The sequence below is a fragment of the Chaetodon trifascialis genome, chromosome 8 (assembly GCF_039877785.1).
Source record: "Chaetodon trifascialis isolate fChaTrf1 chromosome 8, fChaTrf1.hap1, whole genome shotgun sequence".
NCBI lineage: Eukaryota > Metazoa > Chordata > Actinopteri > Chaetodontiformes > Chaetodontidae > Chaetodon > Chaetodon trifascialis.
Window position 1 is genome coordinate 12,999,205 of NC_092063.1, and position 20,541 is coordinate 13,019,745.

Sequence of the window (20,541 nt, forward strand, 5' to 3'; positions counted from 1 at the left end):
CAGCTCATTTTATTGACCCTGAGAGAAGGCATGTTTTCTTTAAAAAATTGGCCAAAATAACAATTTATCATAGGCAAAAACTGGAAAAATAAAAATGATGTGGACCAACAGTCACGTGACAAATATTCAGTGAAAAGTCAACTGAACTGCAGACTGTGTTTATACCAGTGGCATGTCCCCCTTCAATAATCGGCTCATCAACAGTTGTGTGCACTTGGGAAAAAGTTGTACACTGTATATAAACTCCATATCATTTTTGTAAAATATCAACTTCAACTTGCTTGCTTTTATGATTTCTGGCATTATAATGGTGTTATCCTGCACAAAAGACATTTTTGAGCTCTCCCTTGTTCTAGCCATGATTATGCTGCTTCCATCGAGGTGCCCACAATGATGTAGGGGAAGATGATGTATTGAGATTATTATAGCCTCTGACACCAACTTTGGTGTCGGTAACAGACGAGCAGCAGCTCTTTCGGCGGCTATTTGGCCCAGACAGATGGATTGAGTCTTGCTGCAGAACTTCGGTCCAAAGAGGTTGATAACCGTATGGCAAAACTTCTCAGTTAATAAGAACGTTGAGAATACTTTTGACGGCCGGTCAAAAATATCTACAAAAATATTATTACGTGATTGCCTTAATGGTTAAAGAAAAGTTCGGCTTTAACTTTGAAAAAGTTATACGGCTTAATGTTGCGAGCAAAAGTAGACAAAAGATTATAATGACACGCTAACAGGCGGGGAAAAGTATGATTTACAGTACAGGTGAACGCTGTTATTGCATCCTATAGAGAGAAAACATTAACTAACTAATGATTGCGTGCGATGGACTCATCTGCTTCTCACTATGGTCAATCACAGAGTTTAAATGATCAATTTTCAATCACACGTCAACATTGTTTAAAACATGTATGTTAAGATAAGATATACCTTTATTAGTCCCACAGTGGAGAAATTCCAGGAATAACAGCAGCAAAGTGGATAGCAGGAATATAGGGCATCAGTAAAAAAAAAAAAAAAAGACATTAAATATCAAACAAACAATATAAACAAGGAATATAAAAATATGGACAACAGGTACTGATTGGATGAGAGTACTCTTGACCGGAGTATTGATATTGCACAGAGGAGTAACAATAACATATTGCACCTTAAGATGACACCAGTATACATGCATCAGACACATTTCGTTGATTAATGGCAACATTCTTCAATGCTAATACCAACTTACATAATAGTATAACTGCTAATAGAACAAAGGAACAGGGAAAGGCAGATTATATTTGGTGAATTAAGCACGACTAATTATAACTGTCTCATGTTGCGTATCTGAAACCTAACCGCTTCTAGTCTCTAGATGCCATATGCCAGATGGTAGAAAGCCAGACAAAGATGCTTATGAGATTTAAAATCATGGTTTTGTCATTTTACACGCTAGAAACATGGGGAAAACATTGATACCATACAAATTATGAGTTTAGCACTGTGGGAATATCCAAAATTGAATCAAACATATCGTTTGCATTATCCTGATGTGGTGGCAAAGACAGCACACAGACACACAAAACAGTTTGCTACAGGAATGTCTGATTTACAGCTTGTCAGTACTATCTGGTTCTTTGAGTTTGGAGTCGAGTGTCTCTCTCCTTCAGTCCTCCTGAAGGAATGGGGGAGTAAAGCTTCAGGACCAGACATCCCGTTTCTCTAAATCAACACCTTCCTGCAAACAGTTCAAGTGATAAGTAACTCTTTGAAGATGGGATATTTTAACACTCCAGTTCTCCTGAAGGAATGCAAGGAGAAAAGGTCAGTTAGAGGCCTTTTGTTCTGCTGCAGTGAAAATGAGCCCACAGTGAGTAAAGATATGAGCAAAAAGCACAGAAACTGCTTTGGGTTCAGATGATTAGTGACAGTGTCAGCTTCTTCTGGGACCACAGACATCTTTAAAGCAAATGGAGAAGCGTTCACCCCTAATATTTTACTTCCTGCATCATCTGTTCCCTTATCCAATGACAAGAGACGAGAGGAATCAAACAATGACACGATGTAACACAACATGCCAGAAACCCTGAAAGAGGACTCTCTTTCAGGGTCCCTTCAAAGAGAATTTAACATATTAGGGACTTCAGAGCCAAGAGATTCCCTCAGAGAGACAATGGACTACTGTTGCCGCCCAACAGTACACCACATCACCATAACACTGTGTCTCCTGTGGAAACTTTCAGGTTTCTGGGATCCATGATCTCCCAGGACCTGAAGCAGGTATCCAACACAGACTCCATCATCAAAAAGGCTCAGCAGAGGACTGATATCATACGCCAGCTCAGGATCTGTAGATCCAGTTCTACACTGCAGTCATCCAGTCTGTTCACTGTTCATCCATCACTGTGTGGTTTGGCTGAGCCTCCAAATATGACTGAAAATCCCTGGTGCCAACCTTCCCTGCATTCAGGACTTATACACCTCCAGAGTCAGGAAACAGGCCAGACACATCACTGCAGACCCGCCACACCCTGGTTAAAACCTGTTCCATCTTCTTCACTCTCGTAGGACCTATAGACCTCTATAGAACTCTATAGACCTCTGAAGACCAAGACAACCTTATTGTATTGTTACAGAAGAAGAAGAAGAAGAAGAAGAAGAAGAAGAAGAAGAAGAAGAAGAAGAAGAAGAAGTCAACTTTATTAACAGAGTTACAGGGAGGGAACTGTACACGCCATGCAAGTGAAGTTATTTTCTCTGCATTTATCCCATCCTCGGTCTGTCGATCCTCCACGGCAGACCAGGAGCGGTGGGCTGCCAGGCACGTGGGGACCAGTTCTCCTTTGTCACCATTGGTCAGGTGGTGATCTTCTTGCATGTTTTTAGTGGGGGTTATTTAAGGAGGAAACCCTGGGTGAACACGGGGAGAGCATGCAAACTCCACACAGAAAGGCACCCTTTTTTCCTCGAGCAGCAGGCACCGAAGGCGTGGTGGAGCACACGCCACCAGCACCCACAGCAGGATTCGAACCGGTGACCATGCTATCCAAAAATCAAAATCAAATATCAGTCTGTGTCTTTAGAAGTCTTCTCTGAGGAGTTTTGCTAGAAGAAAATGTTGCCTAAATTTCTCTAATACTACAGAAAATATCAAAGAAATGTAGAAAGTAAGAAGAACCCAAAGAAGGGAGGGGAGGGGGAGTAAGTGATGGACTCTGCTGAGCCATATTATTGGTATTATCATAGTACTACATCTCTTTTAATAAGCTGGAGCTGAGGGAGGGGTCGTGGCTATCATGCTATCAGTGATCTACACATGTTATACATTTCAAATTCAAAGTAATTTCAAAAGCATTTCACTGGAGCGTACATCAAATAAAAAACACATAGGTGGATGATACACACCATGACACACAGATTCTGCTCTGTCATCATTTATAGAAGCGAGGAATCATCAGCGAGCGGATGTGAAAAGTCCCCAAATGGTTTCTCAGAAGACACACAGTCACACTCACGGAGACAGATCACTTATGCTCATAGCAAAACGCAGCGCATCTCACCGCAGGCAGTAACCACAGAGGAAGACTGAAACATTTCATGTCAGACTGTTGGTGGTTGTTAAAGCAGATTTTTCTGTGTGTGTTTGTTCTGGCAATTTTGTATTAAAAAGGACAAAGTTGTTTTTTGTCTTTCTGAAAGTTTATTCTGACGCCAGCAGACGGACTCCTTGCTGTCTCGGGTGTGAGATGAGAAAGAGCCCAGAGCAGGAGAAGTTGTAGATTATATACATTATCTTGTCAACGGGGTGACTTTGTTCTAGCATCAGAACAATGTCAGCGCAACAGGCACGTCATACTGTGTTGCACACCTAATCATATGGTTACTCATTTGGCTTTAAGACAGTGAATGCTTACAATTAACAGAGATGATGAATAATAAGAAGAACCATTGCAGGTTTTACTTTGCAATGAGTCTTTAACAGTCTGTTTATAAATGAGTGTCTTTTGCTGGTATCTACAGTAGCCTCCATCTCTACAGTGCAGTCCCAGTGTTTCTAGACAATCTTTAGCAGTGATGCCATAAAAGTTCAACTTTGGAAATGTTTAGAGTAACCCTAATGTTTACGTCTGTAGGTCAAAAACCTGTTGGTGCTCATCTGCTGTGTGAAATCCAGATGACTGCTGAGGTAAAGAGAGAGAGATCTCTCTCATATATATACTGAGAAACTATAAGTATACACAAAACAAAGCAAAAAATTAGATAATAAAAGAGTATTTACATTAGGAAAGTTTATATACAGAAGAATGTGCTTGTATATTGAATTAGGTCAAGTGCAGCTCACTGCAGTATAAATATGTGTGATCTACCAGGGAATGAAAAAGTCCAAGGGCCATTCAGAGGGAGGAGTTGTACAGTTTGATGGCCACAGGCAGGAATGATTTTCTGTGGCGTTCAGTCTTTTGGTGGGATGAGTCTCTCACTGAGAGTACTCTTGTGCTTGACCAGCACATCATGAAGTGGGTGTGAGATGTTGTCCAAGATGGTTGATAGTGGTTGTCCAGGACAGGCAGCAGAGGAGTCAGAGGGGGGATGAGCCAGGCCTGAAGTGTCAAATCTATTAAAAAACAGATTCAGTTCATTGGCCCTGTCAACGCTGCCTTCAACTCCTCTGCTGCTGGTCGCTCTGTTAGCTTTGAAGCTCGGTTCTTGCTTGGAAGCTCAAGAACGGTCCGGAGAAGTCTTCAGTTCACAGCCAAAGTATTTATTGGAGGTCACAGGTAAAGCAATGCAGCGCTGGTCTCAGAGTGTCAGAGTTCCCTCAGGATCTCAGCCAAAATGAGCACAGTGTTCAGACAAAAGTTCATATTTATGGTGTTGGGTTTGACCAACCCCGTACATGAATCAGATACATCACAGAACATAACTGGACAGTTTCCAAATACTGGGCACAACATATCTTATTCTGAACATGTGATAAACAGTCTGTATGTGTGTATGTGTGTTGTCATTAGGCGTGGGGATAATATTACAAACGTCATAAATAAGGAGGAGAGGTGCCATGAGCATCTTGTTATCAGCACTGATTGTCTCCGGGGACCTAATATTTATGACTCAAGGCTAAGAGTCACGTTCTTCAAGACATGCAATGATTCTATCAAAGTGACAAGATGTTTTCATATATCAGAGTGTTGAACAAGATGTTCTCTGTAACAATTCTAAAGCCAGTGATGGTCCAGACCTCTCTCAAGTTGTTCTGCTGGAGCTTCCACTCCACCTCCCTCCTGTATTTCTCCTTAGCCTCCTTGATTTTCATCTTCAGTTCCCTCTGTATTGTTCTCACCTCCTCCCTGTTACCAGCTCTGAAAGCCCTCTTCTTCTCACTGAGGATGACTTTGATGTCCTTTGTCACCCACGGCTTGTTATTCGGATAACAATGGATAGTTCTGGCTGGGACAGTGGAGTCCACACAGAAAATGATCTAGTCCGTGATGCACTCTGTGAGCCCATCAATGTCCTCCCCATGTGGCACACAGAGTGCCTGCCAGTCTGTCACCTCAAAACAGCCCTGCAGTGTCTCCTATGTCTCCTCTGAACATCTCCTCACTATCCTTGTGGTCGCAGGCTGAATCTTCACCAGAGGCACATAACAGGGAGTGAAGAGTCAGCCTGCGACCACGAGGACAGCGAGGAGATGGTCAGAGGAGACATAGGAGACACCGCAGGGCTGTTTTGAGTATATTGAGTATATTTTATTGTATATATACACAATAAAGAAGAATAAGGATGAGAATAAAACTAAGAGAGAAAATGTTCTCAAAAAATATAACTAAGTATACAAACATAGAATAATTAGCTGTGCAAACATCCCGACATGACTCTAACAGGGATATGATGCAAAACCAAAAAGCCAGGTCAAATGATCTGAATGAATCACATTCTGATCGCTTCTTTAAATCAAGAGTTGTATTATTTTTAAAATGAAATGGTAATTTTCAGCCAGTGTTCAGTGGACACTCTTTAACACAGCAAGCCACCGAGATCTGGTTTTGAGAGAAAACTAGAGGTGGCTGTTTTGTGATTTGTTTTCATTTTATCATCACCATAAAAAAAAAAATCAAAAAAAAAAATCAAAGATTGAGCTTGATGAAATACGTATTAATACAAATAAGCTAGTTAAAATATGTGCCGGGATATGCAGAGCAGTGTGAAGGACCGGGGTTCCCCAGGCTCAGTTTCGTTTCTTCGGCCTGACAGACTGCGTGGGTGCGCCTGCTTTGTACACCTGAACCCGACTGTCCCCGTGCTGCAGGTCGGCATTACGAGAGACAGAGAGACACCGCCCACGCGGGCTGTCCGGGGATAAAGCGGAGCCACTGGATTTCCTGTGAGACGGTCCATCTACCCGTTTGTCTTAAAGCTGAGTGTCAGTACTCAAACGCAGCGTTTCCATTTCTGACTTCCATCATATCAGCCTTTGATTATGTTTAGAAGGAAGGTTGCTTGGTTTCGCCGTATTGGACTCAACTTTTTTGAGTTTTTGAAGAAGACGGGTCGAGATGCCGTCAGACAGAGAACTAAACTAAAAGAAATTTACAACGAGGAGTTCAGGACAAGGTAAGTTTATTTCCATTATGTTAGAAATCTTAGTGAATGTTTGACATAAATATATAAATCATAAATATGTCCGTGACTAATTTGTTTGTGCGTCTGGTTGTAGGAAATATCCAAACTTTGGTTCTGTCCTCTATGGCCTGAGAGTGTACGGCGACATCATAAGAGATGAAGACTGTATATACTTCACGGTATGCACCTCGACATGATGAGCAGATCTCAGTGGTTTTTCAGCCTTATGGATTCACAGCTGTGATGAGATGATGTGGAGTTGGTGTGAAGTCTTTAGCTTTCATCAGCAGTTTTATTAATTTAAACAATTTCCCCCAGAATCAATAAAGTATATCTGATTCTGATTCTGAAGATCAGTGTAACTGTGAGGGCTCTGCAGTTCTCCCTTTTTCACAACACTAACAGATAATAGATTATAATTTATTAATTTTTTGTCACTCCATTTAAAGTCACTTAAGTGTAGCAATGGCAGTTTTCAGGGTGTGGTCACCGGCTGTTGATTAGGCGGAAATACAGAACTCAAATTTGTATTTTCTGGCTCCTGCTTTGCTTGTGTGACTTAAGTTGAAGTTATGAAATCCTCAGATAAAATATACAACATTTGATTTTCAAAATAAAATAATAATAATAAACATTAAATTATAAGTTAAATGACCTGTTGAAACAAACATGTACTGTAGGGAGGATGGGCCTTCCTGAATGTCTCTTCATTTCAAGTGTTGTTGTGAAGGTACAAGGGTCAATTTTTTTCCCCTCATTTCAACAAGTTCAAAATAAATTTCATATCAGTTGTTATTAGATTAAAACCATAACCTGGTTGATCCACCAGACTGACCCGATCTGGAGGTCACTCATGGTGTTATGGTCCTGCTTCACTGCCAGGGGACGAAGCACCACTCCCTCTGATTTTATCACAACGATGAATATGATAATGATTATTATGAATAATGTTTTTGGTAGTAGTAGTAGCAGTCATGGTAGCATTGGTGGCAGCAGAGGCTTATTATTAGTATTATTGTTTTTTTTTTATTATTTTGCCTGAGTGATCACAAAAGTCATAAAATGTAAAAGCATGCCTCGGCATGCCTGACCTTTTAAAAAAGAAATGTAGTTGCAATTTGCCACAATTAGATCAGAAAAATCCCCAATCCATCTTCTACATTCCACTACGCGTAGTTTGGAAGTTCTCACTATCGCCTTTAAAAATGCAAAGTGGAAACTATCCCCCATGGTTATAACTGGAAATCCCCTGAAAGTCCTGACATGAAACCTAATGGCGGCGCAGCTGGTTCAAACAAGATTTTAAAAGAGCGGGTTGTGGTCTGTCAGGAAGGGAGGAAATTGAAGGAGGGACTCTGTAGAGTATATAAAGAGCTGTAGAAGACCAGAAAGTGAGAGTTTTGGGGAGTTTTTGTGCAGGACCACGCGTCCACTGCTGTTTGCTCAAACTGTTTTTGCTTTGAATAAACAACCTCGCATCATACTTCGAAGACCTTATGTAGCCTATTTCTTGAAACCTTTGTGAAGACACCAATAATCGATCCAGAAGTATTTTTGAACTACATGTCGGACACTGCTGCCTGACCACTTCTGGCCTGCAGGCAGGCAGTTTGTGACCCAGCTCTGACTCTAGAGAGCGTCTTTCGTGTTTTTAGCAGTCTTTGTAGGATCTCCTACGTGCTTGAAAGGGGACGGTGAGGGGTGGGGCAACTTCACCACTAGATGCCACTAAATCCTACACACTGGTCCTTTAAGACACAGCTTGCTGTTATATTTATGTACATTTATTTAAATAATATAAATTGCAGGTTAGGTACCTTTAAGAACTGCTGAGTATACCGTTATGTCTTCTGCAGCCACAGCATGTCCAGAGTGGAGCCTCCAATTCTGGGACAGTACAGACCTCCCAACATGAAGCTGCGAAGGGAGTTCAAGCCAGTCTGATGAGCCTGAAGAGAGACAGGTACAGGTGTTTTTGCCACTGCTTGTCACTGCAGTCTCAATTGCCAAAAATGCTAATATGCGGGGCTGAGAGGAGGGATGAAAAAATGAGGGTCGAGGGATGAAGGGATGAGGCTAAAGAGGATGAAAGGGGAAGGGGAAGGAATGAGGGGACAAAGGAATGGATGTTGTCTGCTAATTTGGTGACCAGGGAAGGAAGAGACTCAGGGTGGGGCAGCTGTCTCTTCTGATATTTTTGGCTTTCAGTTAAGCCTCAAAGGAACTTCCAGATGACAGCTGTGCATGGGCATTTCTGATGTTTCTCATATTGTTTCGGATATACGTAATGTATGAAAGTGAAGGCCAACGGCTGAAAATTTTTTATGATGTGGTCGGGAATTCCCTGCTGGGGACTGGTAGAGGCGGCACCGATGCGAAATTAATGACCTGAGTAAGGTTTGGGTTGAATTCCGGATCTGAATAAGATTTGGCGGAAGTGATGATGAAACCAGAAGCATGTGGCTACGTGGTCCATTTCTGAGATGAACAAAAGATCTTGGGGCGAAGCTCGATTGGCTTGTCTTAAGCTTACGTAATTGCGCATGGGTTCATATGGACTTAAAAATGAGTTTGATCGGAAGAAGTGGATGGGTTGAGGCAGACCGGACTGATTGGTCTTACTGCATTTGAGGTGGAAGACGAGAGAGTCGGACGAGAGGATGGAAATATCGGTGGCTGCGTGCCAGGATGGTTGGTAGTCTAGAGTGGTGGCAGTGAATTCGGAATAGCGCAGGAAGCCGAAGAAAGCGAGTAAGAACATGGATTCCAGTACCTTGTCTATGAATGGAGACAGATAACCTGAGGGCAGGGTGACTATGCAGCGGGCCAGAAGGTCGGAGGTGAGCTTTAAAGCGGTTCCAGTGTTAAGGATGGCATCTTGCGAAGCGATCCATAAGCCTTCTAGCTCTGGGCTTGCTGAATGTGACTGAAAACAGTGGGACTGGAGTCGGAAGAGGAAATTGCCTGAATTTCTGGAAAGAGAAGCGAGAGACAGTGATTGAGTTTTGCGGCTTGGGATGTGGGATGCGTGGATGATGGACTGGTGTTGGGCTGGAACTAAGGTGAGCTTCCATATGAATTGCGTAATGTCTAGATGGTGTGACCGTCTTTAGTTAATTATGTCAACGATGGCCCTGATGTCGATGTGGATTGCAATTACCTTTTTTAGCTATTCGTGCCCCCAAAGAATGGCTGCTATAATGACTAGATACAGTTCACATGTAGTGGAGGAAGGGGAGAGTGATGCGAATTCGCTAGGCTATTCGGTTGAGATCTGCTTTCCACTGTGGTATCCATCGAATCTGACAGAAGGAGCAGCGGCGTCTGTGAAGGGGTTTTCTTGCTTGGTGATGTGATTGTTTTAGAAGAAGGAGATGTTGTTCCAGGACAGTAGGAATTGGTGCCACAGTTTTAGCTCTATTTTACATGCTTTGTTGAGTGTGATGTAATTGTGGAGGGATGAGATGGAGGAGGTGATGGAGAGGAGGTGTGACACGTATGGTCGGCCTTGGGGGACAATGCGAGTGGCATAATTCTCTGAAATTACAGAAATCATCGATCGTAGCATAAATAAATGAAAGGAGACATAAGGGGGAATAGAAATACGAGATATGAAATAAAATATCAGCTACGTGTATGTATGTTCTGTGCGAAAAAAAGGGGTAAAAAATAATATTGCCAATGGAATTGGTAAGGTATGGATAATTGAGTGCAGCGTTTTGTACTGTAGCACATTACTCTAGAGTATGGAGAAGCATGGCGCGAGTATAAACGTGAACGTAGCATTTGTGTTTATAGACGAGAAGAACATGAATGGCAAGAAATGTTTGGATGGCAAGCTGTCAGAATGTTATGAGATTTGACTGAAGGCGCCACTGTGTATCGCTATTGAGGGAGTGGCTGTGCTGACCAGGATAGAGGTAAGAGGAGGTGAGGTGGCTGAGGAAAATGGGATATGAAAGGTGGAGGGAGGAGAAGAGGGGATAGTGCTGGGGTGGATGGATGTATGTGCTCAAATTGATTGTGAAGTTTGGGAGAAAAGGAGGAGAGGATGAGAAAGCTTTGAAATTAGGAGAGCTTGAGTAAGATTTGATATGACCTGGCCTTCAGAGCGTTGAATGCAGAAACTGAGTCGAAGGGGAAATGAATGAATGAATCAGGAGCGCTTAAATAACTTTAGAGGAATTAGGGTGTGTTTGAGGTGTGGTCTTGTTCCTGAACTTAGTTATTAAACCTCATTTAGTGTCATTAACTTCTGTCACTGGCCTTGCATTCACTACAGTCCTCATTCTTATTTGTATATTATTTCTCTATGCAGCTATAAAATAAGAATATGCATGACAGCAAGTCTGAAGTTTGACTGATTTAATAGTGATCTTCAAAGTCACACACCACTCTGCAGCCTTTAATACAGTCTATCATAACCTTTGCTCTTTTTGCACCCACAGTGCTGACAAACACAATATCTGCATCAGCTGCAGCAGCCCCAACCATCAGTTTGAGAACGAGAGACTCTGCCTGAGCGTGGATGAACGTGAGGTATTGTTATTTTAAGAAACTGCAGCAACCATCTGTTACTCATTCTTGGCTGTGGTACAAATGTGGGGCTATGTTGTTGTTTTTTTTTCTTTTCGAAGCAGCAATGTGAGGTAAATCTGAAAGTGGAAAACTTTGGAACAAAACCTGTGTATTTCATCTCCTACATCCCACCAAAGCTGCGTAATTGCTTCACTCTGAGAGATAAGTCCAATGTGACCAAGACTAACCCTCTGTGTCTACAACAAGGTAATGTAAATATCACAATGCCATATTTACTAATGGACATGATAAACCGCTATGAATACAACATTACTTCCTTATGTTCTTTTCCCAGGTGATAGCTATGACATCCATGTTAACATCTGCTGCAGCTCGGTTGGTTTCTATCAAGCTAAACTGGCTTTTGAATTCAAACCAGACCTGCAGACCAATGCATTTCGCATTGTGCGTTTTATTGACGTTCACTGTTTAAATGCCTTGGGACGGGAACTGGCACCTACAGCAACCTACAAACCTCGCTCTCTCCCTGCCTGGACTCCTGAAATTGCTTACAAGATTGTGGATGGACAGCCACCTGAAAGGTGCCACTTTTCTCTCAACACATTGTTAAATATGAAGTAAATGTAAAAAGTGAAATGCTGCATGTCTCCTAGTGAAGTGTCCAACCTTTTCCACTTTGTCTCCTCTTACCAGGCCCTCAGATGTGAAGCTAAAAACTGTGATTCGTCTACCACAGTATCCAATACCAAAATATATGAACACGCTTCTGAAGCCGTCTACATCCAATAGAAGGTAAACTCAGTTCAGGTTTTGATGTCCAGCTGCGGGACAGTAGGACTGTAGCAATGACTGAGGAAAGCCAAACCTCACTGACGTGTTTTGCATGTGATGTTAATGTGTTTTATACAGCTAGTAGATATTATACACATCTAATTTGTAATAGCAAATATGTTTTGAGGGAAATGTCATGCTGGCCAGATTATGTTTTCTAGCAACATAATGAGGAAATATTGTCATTCAGAGGCAAACTCAGGATATGAACCCCGGTCTCTGGTGTCACAGTCCTACACTTTGTACATCTACTATCCACAGTAACCACCTTCCAGAGTCTCCAGTGTGGTAGATATGTGCAGGGCTTCATTCACAGAAAAAAATGTTGCCCCTGAACATAATCCAGACAGTGATTATGTGTGACAGCACAACATAATTGGGAAAACAAGTTATGTATATAGAAACCTAATTTCTTAGAGACAGGGTTAGTTTGTACACAGGCCAAAATCATACATTCATGATATAAAACACTCCAGCTGTTCTGTTCTAAAATATGTATACACTGCCATACAATGCGTTTCTTTTCCTTTGGTCTGTTTAGAAAGAAAGTGCTGGAAGATGCCCTGAGCTGGAAGGACTACGAAGAGAAGTTTCACACGCTGCTGTATCTTGAGGAGCAAAAGATGCAGGTGGACATCAAGAAATACAACATCCCCAACGATGAAACAAAGGAGGCCATTATGTTCACAGATCGGGTCATCAGTGAACTTCTTGTCCTGGAGGTTAGTATTTGATCGCTGTGATTATGGGGAATGAATACTCCCCATCTCTCACTTGGAAATAAAGATCATTTGCACTCGCTGGCTACATCAGTAAATAGCATCTGCAGTACCTGGACAGGAGGAATAAATGAAACAGACAGGTGCATATCATTAATACACACCACCACACTGCAAAGATTGCAAGTATTAATAATAATGATAATAATAAACTTTATCTATATAGCACTTTTCTTCATGTTACAAAGTGGTTTACAAATGAAAAATAAAACCAGATAATGCAAATAGAATGAGAAAAGGGCCACGGACATGAGCACAGAGGAAGTAAAGCCAGTAACATGAACTGAATAAGAACAAGAACCATGAAAATAAAAACAAATATTTCCAAAAGCTTTCACAAACAGAACAGTTTTAGGAGATTTTAAAGAAGCCAGGGACTGAGTGTGACTGAGTTTGATAGCAAAAGCCCGATCAGCCTTAGTCACAAACTGACAGGGGAGTAACTAGCAGGGCGTGGGCGTAATCTGTGCTCCAGTGGTACACTGGCTAAAGTGAAATCAGACATTCCTGACAGCAGGTTGTGATGCACTATGATGAGAAGAAAAAAAATCTAGGAAAACAAAGAGACATATTATGTCTGATATATTTTAAATTACTGTGATTAACACTGCGACATATTCACCTGCCAGGTACCTGGTCTGTCTGAGAACCGCCCGTCTGTGCTACGAGGCGATGCACTGTTGGTGTGGCCTTTAGGACATAATGAGGTGAAGTACCGCGGCTACGTCCACAGTGTGCAGCTCAACTCCGTCAAACTTGGCTTTGACTCAGAGTAAGATCATAACATTACAGTAACACACAATAATAAATAAGCATCAATAATAAACAATCATATTCAACATGTTTGTTAGTAACCAAGATTCACACACTTTGAATTTGTTTGCAGATTGCTGAAGTGCTTTGTGACTGACATGAAATTCAATGTTGAGTTCACTGTGAACCGCCTGACGTTGCGTGTTCAGCACAGAGCAGCAGCGCTGGCAGTCGAACGTGGACTGGGAGAAGTGTTGTTCCCTGCTGTACCTGCCTCCACCTCTCAGCAAACTAAGCTCCAAAAACTAGTGTACAGTATAGTAATATTTATATCTCTGTATGATGTGTAATGTGTGAGTGGGCTATTTTACAGCACAGATGTCTGAAAAATGGGACCGGAGGATTTTCCAATTTCTAACCCCGATTCCAAAAACGTTTGAAGTGTTCCTGAGCCCATGTAATAACATCCTTCATACAGTCATGTGTTCACAAAGTGGTAAACCTCTCTCCATCCTTGCTTGTGAATGACTGAGTCTTTCTAGGATGTCCCTTTCACCCCACCTTTACATGTAGCAGGGTATTTTGGAAAACGGATATTTTGGCCCCTTTGTTTTCAAAAATAACAGCATGCACACAACATCGTCTTCAAAAATGTTGTTGTTTACATGAACCCGCATAAATACGCCGTCAAGTGCATCATAACTATGCCAAACCTATGGGCGCGAGTGTAAACATAGGTCGCTCACATGACGTTAAGTATTCAATCACATGTTGTGATGTTTCGGAACCTAAAACGCCATTTAACCCAGTTTACACGCCGACAAATAGCCGGCGTTTTGAAATCTCCACTTTGGCCGGAGTTTTTAAAAATGATCGTTTTCCGTGAAAAAAACTCTGTTTGCGTGTAAACATATGCGTTTTCCCTAAGTGTAAATGGGATCTCAGACCCAATCATGGTACTATCACCTGTTATCAATGAACCTGTTTACCTGTGGAATGATCCAAACAGGTGTTTTGGAGCATTCCACATCTTTCTCAGTCTTAAGTCGCTCCTGTCCCAACTTCTTTGAAACGTGCTGCTGCATTAAATTCAGAAGGAGCATATATTTACAAAAATCAATGAAGTGTTAAGGTCTAAGATTGATGGCTGAACTCCAGATGCAGAACACAGACAAAGGAGTATGTGAATGGTAACAGGAATTTATTGTCACAAAATGTGGATAATGTTCAGAAGGAGATGATCCAGGTGAGGAGTGAACAGGTAGATGAAGTGAGTCAGCAGGTTCTTCAGGTTGTGGACTGGAGCTGAGCAGACGTAGCAGGTTTGGGACATGTGGAGATGATCCAGAGGCACAAAGAAAATAGTTATATAGTCATGCTAGTCAGGGCTAGCAAAGCAGCCAAGACTTGACAGGCTAGTGAGTACAACAGTCTGGTGACAACTGGAAAGGAGATCTGGGTTTTTATCCTGTGGCTGATGAGTTTGGATTGACTGCAGCTGTGGTGGCTGATTGGTGCTAGAAGCAGGTGTAGGTGAACTGAGATGGCAGGGACAGGGACCGACATGACAGAGGAGTAGGGGAAACAGGGAAAAGGAGGAGGGGGGAGGCTTCCTGACATGGAGCTGAGGAGGCAAACCATTAAATACATTGCCTGTTTTCAGTGAGTCTGTGTCAAAAAGGTTTGGCAAATTATCACATGCTGTTTTATTTATGTTTTACACATCAGTTTTTTTTTGGAATCGGGGTTGTACAAATACAGAGATAAACTATGATCCCAGGAGCAGCAACAGAAAATACTTCCTGCTTATCGGGCTTCTGTTCAGTCAGAACCGAAATGACTGATCAGTGGAGATATTTGAGTCACTAAATGATAAACCATGTTATTCTAACATGGCTCAAACAAAACTAGGTACTTGTGTTACCTGACGAGAGCATATGTGATGTGCATGTAAACATCATGGCTAATTGTACCGGACGCAGCTCTGACATCATACCTGTGACCTTTCCTGTCGATAGGCTGTTTGACTCAAAGCTGGAGAAAAACCCAGAGCAGTATCAGGCTGTACAACACATTGTAGCTGGCTCATCCAAACCTGCCCCTTACCTGGTGTTTGGCCCACCTGGAACAGGTACAGCAAGTATCAGTGTATGACTTTGCTTTAGTTGTCACTGTTTAAACAATTCAGGTTTGACCTTTTACCTTAACAACCGCTCACAAAGCCAGAAATGCTTGAATTTATTCTGATGGTTCTTCGTCTGTTCAGGCAAAACTGTGACCCTGGTGGAGGCCATGAAGCAGGTAAACAAAAACCAGGCCTCCTGCCACATCCTGGCCTGCGCTCCCTGCAACAGCGCTGCTGATCTGCTCTGCCAGAAGATTGTGGCCAACGTGGACAAGCATTTAGTGTTCCGCATGTACGCCGAGAATTGTGAGCCAAAATGCGTCCCAGAAGAACTAAAGGTCAGTGACGATGCATGATGTTTGTTTTAGAAGAGAAGATTTCTTTGATGCTGAAAGTAACAGATGGACATTCGCATGCGTTCCTTACAATACTGCTGCACTTCCTGTTGCTTCATGTGTTTGATATTGTTCTTCTATTGTTGTTGACTTTTGTGGTTTTTTTCACAGGCATGCTGTAACCTGAAAGGGCAGTGTTTCGTTATTCCCACCAAGGAGGAGCTGATGGAGTATCGGATCATGGTCACCACCCTGTTTACTGCTGGAAGGTAGTGAATGAGTGCAGTTTGCTCACCTGCAGGACACGATAAAAGCTTTGCATTTCACTGGTGCATATATGACAGTATTCACATCCTGTCTGCCACCCAAAATACCAACAGTTAGCTCTGCTGATGAACTTCTGTGCATGTCCTCTCTCATCACTGCAGGCTGGTCACAGGAGGTATCCCCGAAGGTCATTTCACTCACATCTTTGTGGACGAGGCAGGACAAGCCACAGAGACTGAATGCTTAATCCCACTGGCAGGTAAAGAAGACAAACAGCAGTGTGCTCGCTGTGACTGTACTGAACTTCTTTTACAAGACCGATCCCAAAAAATTTGAAAGTGGGATTTTTTCCACCTTCGTCCTCACAAGCACTGTTTAAAAAAAACAAATCTCCAAATTATAACACAAAAACTCAATTGTAGTGCTATCAAGAGCTCAACCAACAGACCCTGAACCAGAAGCTTGAAAAAAGCTGGTGCTGGTAGGCTACCTGCAGCTGGAGGATCACGTCCAAACTGGCGATGTTGGTGGCAGAGTCTATGTCATGGGAACGTTTATGTAGCAGTGACCTCCATAGTGCCTTCTGATGCCTCTGTTTCCCGATACAAGGGGAATCAGGGTCAGGGTCAGGGTCAGGTTTTTTTTTGTTTGTTTGTTTGTTTGTTTGTTTTTTAATGTACAGCACTTTGGAAACTGTGCTTTATAAATAAAGATGGATTGGATTGGATTGGATATGTGTTGACGTGTTGATTTTTGTTAAAGGGCTCCTCCGTCCAGAGTCTGGTCAGGTTGTACTGGCTGGAGACCCAAAGCAGCTTGGACCCATTGTCAGATCCCCTTTTGCTGTACAATACGGCCTGGGTAAGTACAGACACACTCACACATACATTGTCCTGTTTATAACACTGTGGTTTGGATAAATGAGGATACTTTAACTTGAAAACGTAGCCTTGCTCTATGCGTGTATTTCTGGAGAGTCTGGAGTTAAAAGGCTCTGCTGTCTGCAGGAGTTTCCCTCTTGGAGCGCATGATGAATCATTATGCCAAGCACCTGAAGAACGAGGACACGTTGGTCAGCCGCTTCATCACCAAACTGCTGCACAACTACAGGTGTGGTAGTAGAGATGGTTACAGGTCACTCCTTGACAGAAATGATTGGTTGGATTTTCCACATCTTCTGTTTTCATTTGTGTTTGTCAGGTCCCACCCTGACATCCTGCAGTTTCCCAATCAGCGCTTCTATGAAGGAAAGCTGAAGGCTAGTGCGAATGAAATTGTACGCACCTCCTTCTGTAGATGGGAGTACCTCCCAACGCAGGTAATGATTCTTCTCTCCGCACACACAAACCATACAGTGTCTGTGGAAACATGAAAAGGGACCATGCCTGCACCTCAAGACTGACTTACAGCATGTCTTTGTTGTTCAGTATATAAGGCAGCCTTTTAAGTCTCATTCTAGAGCAGAAACAGTAAGTTGATCTCTAAGTTGATGTCTTTGGGTTTTAGACTGTCGGCTGGAAATAACAAGTAGTTTGAAGACGTCCACTTTTGAGAAATTTTATCCACTGCTTTTGGACGTGTCATGGACTAAATGATTCATCGAGAAAATAATTGGCAGACTTACTGACAATCAATGTAATTGTTCTAATACTCACTTTGAGGGTCAGTTTTCTCCTTTTTGAGAGATGATTTTCACTGAAGAACAATATGTTTAACATCTTGATTAATGGTTTTACTGATCAGATCAGATCAGATCAGATCAGATCAGATCAGATCAGATCATTGTGGATGATTGATTTCCATTTCATCAGTGACTTGTCTGTGCTTCAACACACAAACACGCCTCATATTGCTAAGAAGAAACCAGCCTTCTAACTGACTCTGTGTATTTATTGTATCTATTCAGTCCACCTTATCTCGTCCTGTCCTGTTCTGACCTTGGGCACCGAGTAAGGCTCTCACAGCTTGTTATTTGCAGAGAATAACAGAGAGATTAATGTAAAATGTGAGGTCACTGTGACAAAGTTCAACAGTACATGAGGTTTACAGTCAATGTGTATAAAACACTAACACTATGCATGCTAATCAAGACCTGTGCACCACTTTTTATGCTTGGTTTAACATTGTGAACTGTGGTAAATGTTTCTTTTACTCCCATCGTGAAGTTTATTCCACCTCCCAAACCATTTTCTTCATTAATATTTACTGCATATTCTGAAATATAAAGTATATCTCACGCATCTCTCAGGGCTTCCCGGTGATCTTCCATGGCGTGGCTGGTGTTAATGAGCGTGAGGCCAGCAGTCCTTCAGTCTTCAACAGAGCAGAGGTGCAGGTGCTGATTGACTATGTGAAGAAACTGCTGCAGACAAACGGCAAGAGGGGCCTGGGTACCATCTACCCCAGTGACATAGGCATCATCGCCCCCTACAGGAAGCAGGTCCCAAATCTTTCAATTCAGCATACCCAGAGTGCAACAGCTTAATATTGTTGCAGGTTACTTTAGTACAAATGAGCACATGTGGAAGTGGAAACATTTAAAGACGTGAATTAAAAACTGCTGCTGTTTTTGAGCAGGTGCAGAAAATCCGTCAGGCCCTGGACAAAGTTGGGAAAGAGCTTAAATTAAAGGACCTGAGCGGCTTTAAGGTAAGTAAATATCCCATACTGACATAACATGAAACACAGCACAAGCAGTGTCTTAAACCTGTGTGTGTGTGTGTGTGTGTGTGTGTGTGTGTATATATATATATATATATATATATATCTGTATGTGTGTGTGCATATCAGGTTGGTACAGTGGAGGAGTTCCAGGGTCAGGAGAGGAGAGTGATCATTGTGTCTACAGTTCGGAGCCACCAGAGTCAGACAATGTCAGATGAAAAGTTCAACCTCGGCTTTGTCAAGAATGACAAGGTATATTACACAAACACGTGCACGTGCCCTGTGCGTGTGCATACTAAAGCATCATTCTGACACACTTGTTCCTTGTCCAGAGATTCAACGTGGCCATGACTCGAGCTAAAGCCCTGCTGATTGTGGTGGGAAACCCCTCAGCGCTGACCAAAGATGACACCTGGAAGCAGTACGTGTCACATGTCTACTTCTGGTCTCTGCTGTCAGCATGCGTACAATAACATTTCAGTTTAATCTTAAATTCAACAGAGCAGTGACTGTTAACTCTGCTCGTCTGCAGGTTCATCATGTACTGCAAAGATAAGGGAGGCTACACTGGTTTGTCTCAGGCAGAGGAAGACGAGGACTTGTTGGTAGCACTTGCTGCCTGCAAGATCGACGCTGAGGATGGAGGTAACAAAAGCGTCTTTATTTTCCTTCATACCCCCCTCACATTTTGAATTGATGTTAAAATTGCCCGATTTACTCTCTTTCTGTGATTCTTTCCAGTGGAGACCGCTGAGAGTGCCTCTCAGCAGCTCGTGGACCTGGGCCTGAGGAACGACCAGTGAGGGAAAGGACAGCCCAAACTTCCATCCTAAGCACTCCAAGGAATTCATTTTGCTTTTAGACTGGTTTATTTCTGCACCAGATGCTTGAAACAAAAGGCTCATAACCATTTTTTCACATTTATATTCAAATTCTCTGAAAAAGGCTTAATGGCAAGTTACAGAGCCTCCATTCATGGGACCGAAAGGGCATTTCCAAAATATCTGTTTACTGTCAGTTTTATTCATTCATTCATTCATTCATTTTCTATACCGACTATCCCTTTCGGGGTTGCGGGGGGGCTGGAGCCTATCCCAGCTGTCAACAGGCGAGAGGCGGGGTACACCAATTAACCTAATGAGCATGTTTTTGGTCTGTGGGAGGAAGCCGGAGTGCCCGGAGAGAACCCACACATGCACAGAAAGTCCCTGCCCGACCCGGGGATCGAATCAGCGACCTTTTTGCTGTGAGGCATGCCGCCCCTTTGTTGTTTTAATGTCAGCTATATTAATTCATATTTACAGTGTGACTCAGCCTTACCCTGTTCAAAGCACAGCATGATGATGGTTTTGAGACTTGAATCTTCAGTTCTAAATACATTTCTATTTGTATTTGAAATTTTACCAACCAAAACTGAGCCTCAGGTTTGTTATTGAGTTTGACTTGCTGATCATCTTTGCTCTTTTAGGGTCATGCAGTTTAATGATTTGAATGTTCACTGAAGCAACTAGTATGAAGAGTCCACTTTATTTGTGAATCACTGACTCATTATCAACTACTTTTGATATTGACCAAATAAAAAATGGTCTATTTTGAATGGTTTTGTGTTGTTTTAAAACATGAAGTTAATGTCAACAACTAA

At 42.3% G+C, this 20,541-nt stretch overlaps 1 protein-coding gene across 1 annotated transcript; it reads left to right on the forward strand.

Annotated features, from left to right (window-relative positions):
• Nucleotides 1–1,756: 1,756 nt before the first annotated feature.
• Nucleotides 1,757–19,851, forward strand: LOC139335419 (putative helicase mov-10-B.1). The gene is made up of 25 exons (XM_070969015.1): nucleotides 1,757–1,806; nucleotides 2,226–2,262; nucleotides 2,619–2,674; nucleotides 5,605–5,677; nucleotides 8,463–8,569; nucleotides 11,055–11,145; nucleotides 11,247–11,391; nucleotides 11,480–11,726; nucleotides 11,839–11,937; nucleotides 12,518–12,698; nucleotides 13,385–13,527; nucleotides 13,642–13,818; nucleotides 15,527–15,639; nucleotides 15,775–15,971; nucleotides 16,140–16,237; nucleotides 16,397–16,494; nucleotides 16,998–17,096; nucleotides 17,243–17,345; nucleotides 17,436–17,553; nucleotides 18,484–18,675; nucleotides 18,813–18,884; nucleotides 19,026–19,151; nucleotides 19,232–19,320; nucleotides 19,432–19,544; nucleotides 19,641–19,851. The coding sequence occupies exons 1-25, from the start codon at nucleotides 1,757–1,759 to the stop codon at nucleotides 19,700–19,702; spliced, it is 2,886 nt and encodes a 961-aa protein (XP_070825116.1). The 3' UTR covers nucleotides 19,703–19,851.
• The last annotated feature ends 690 nt before the right edge of the window (nucleotides 19,852–20,541 follow it).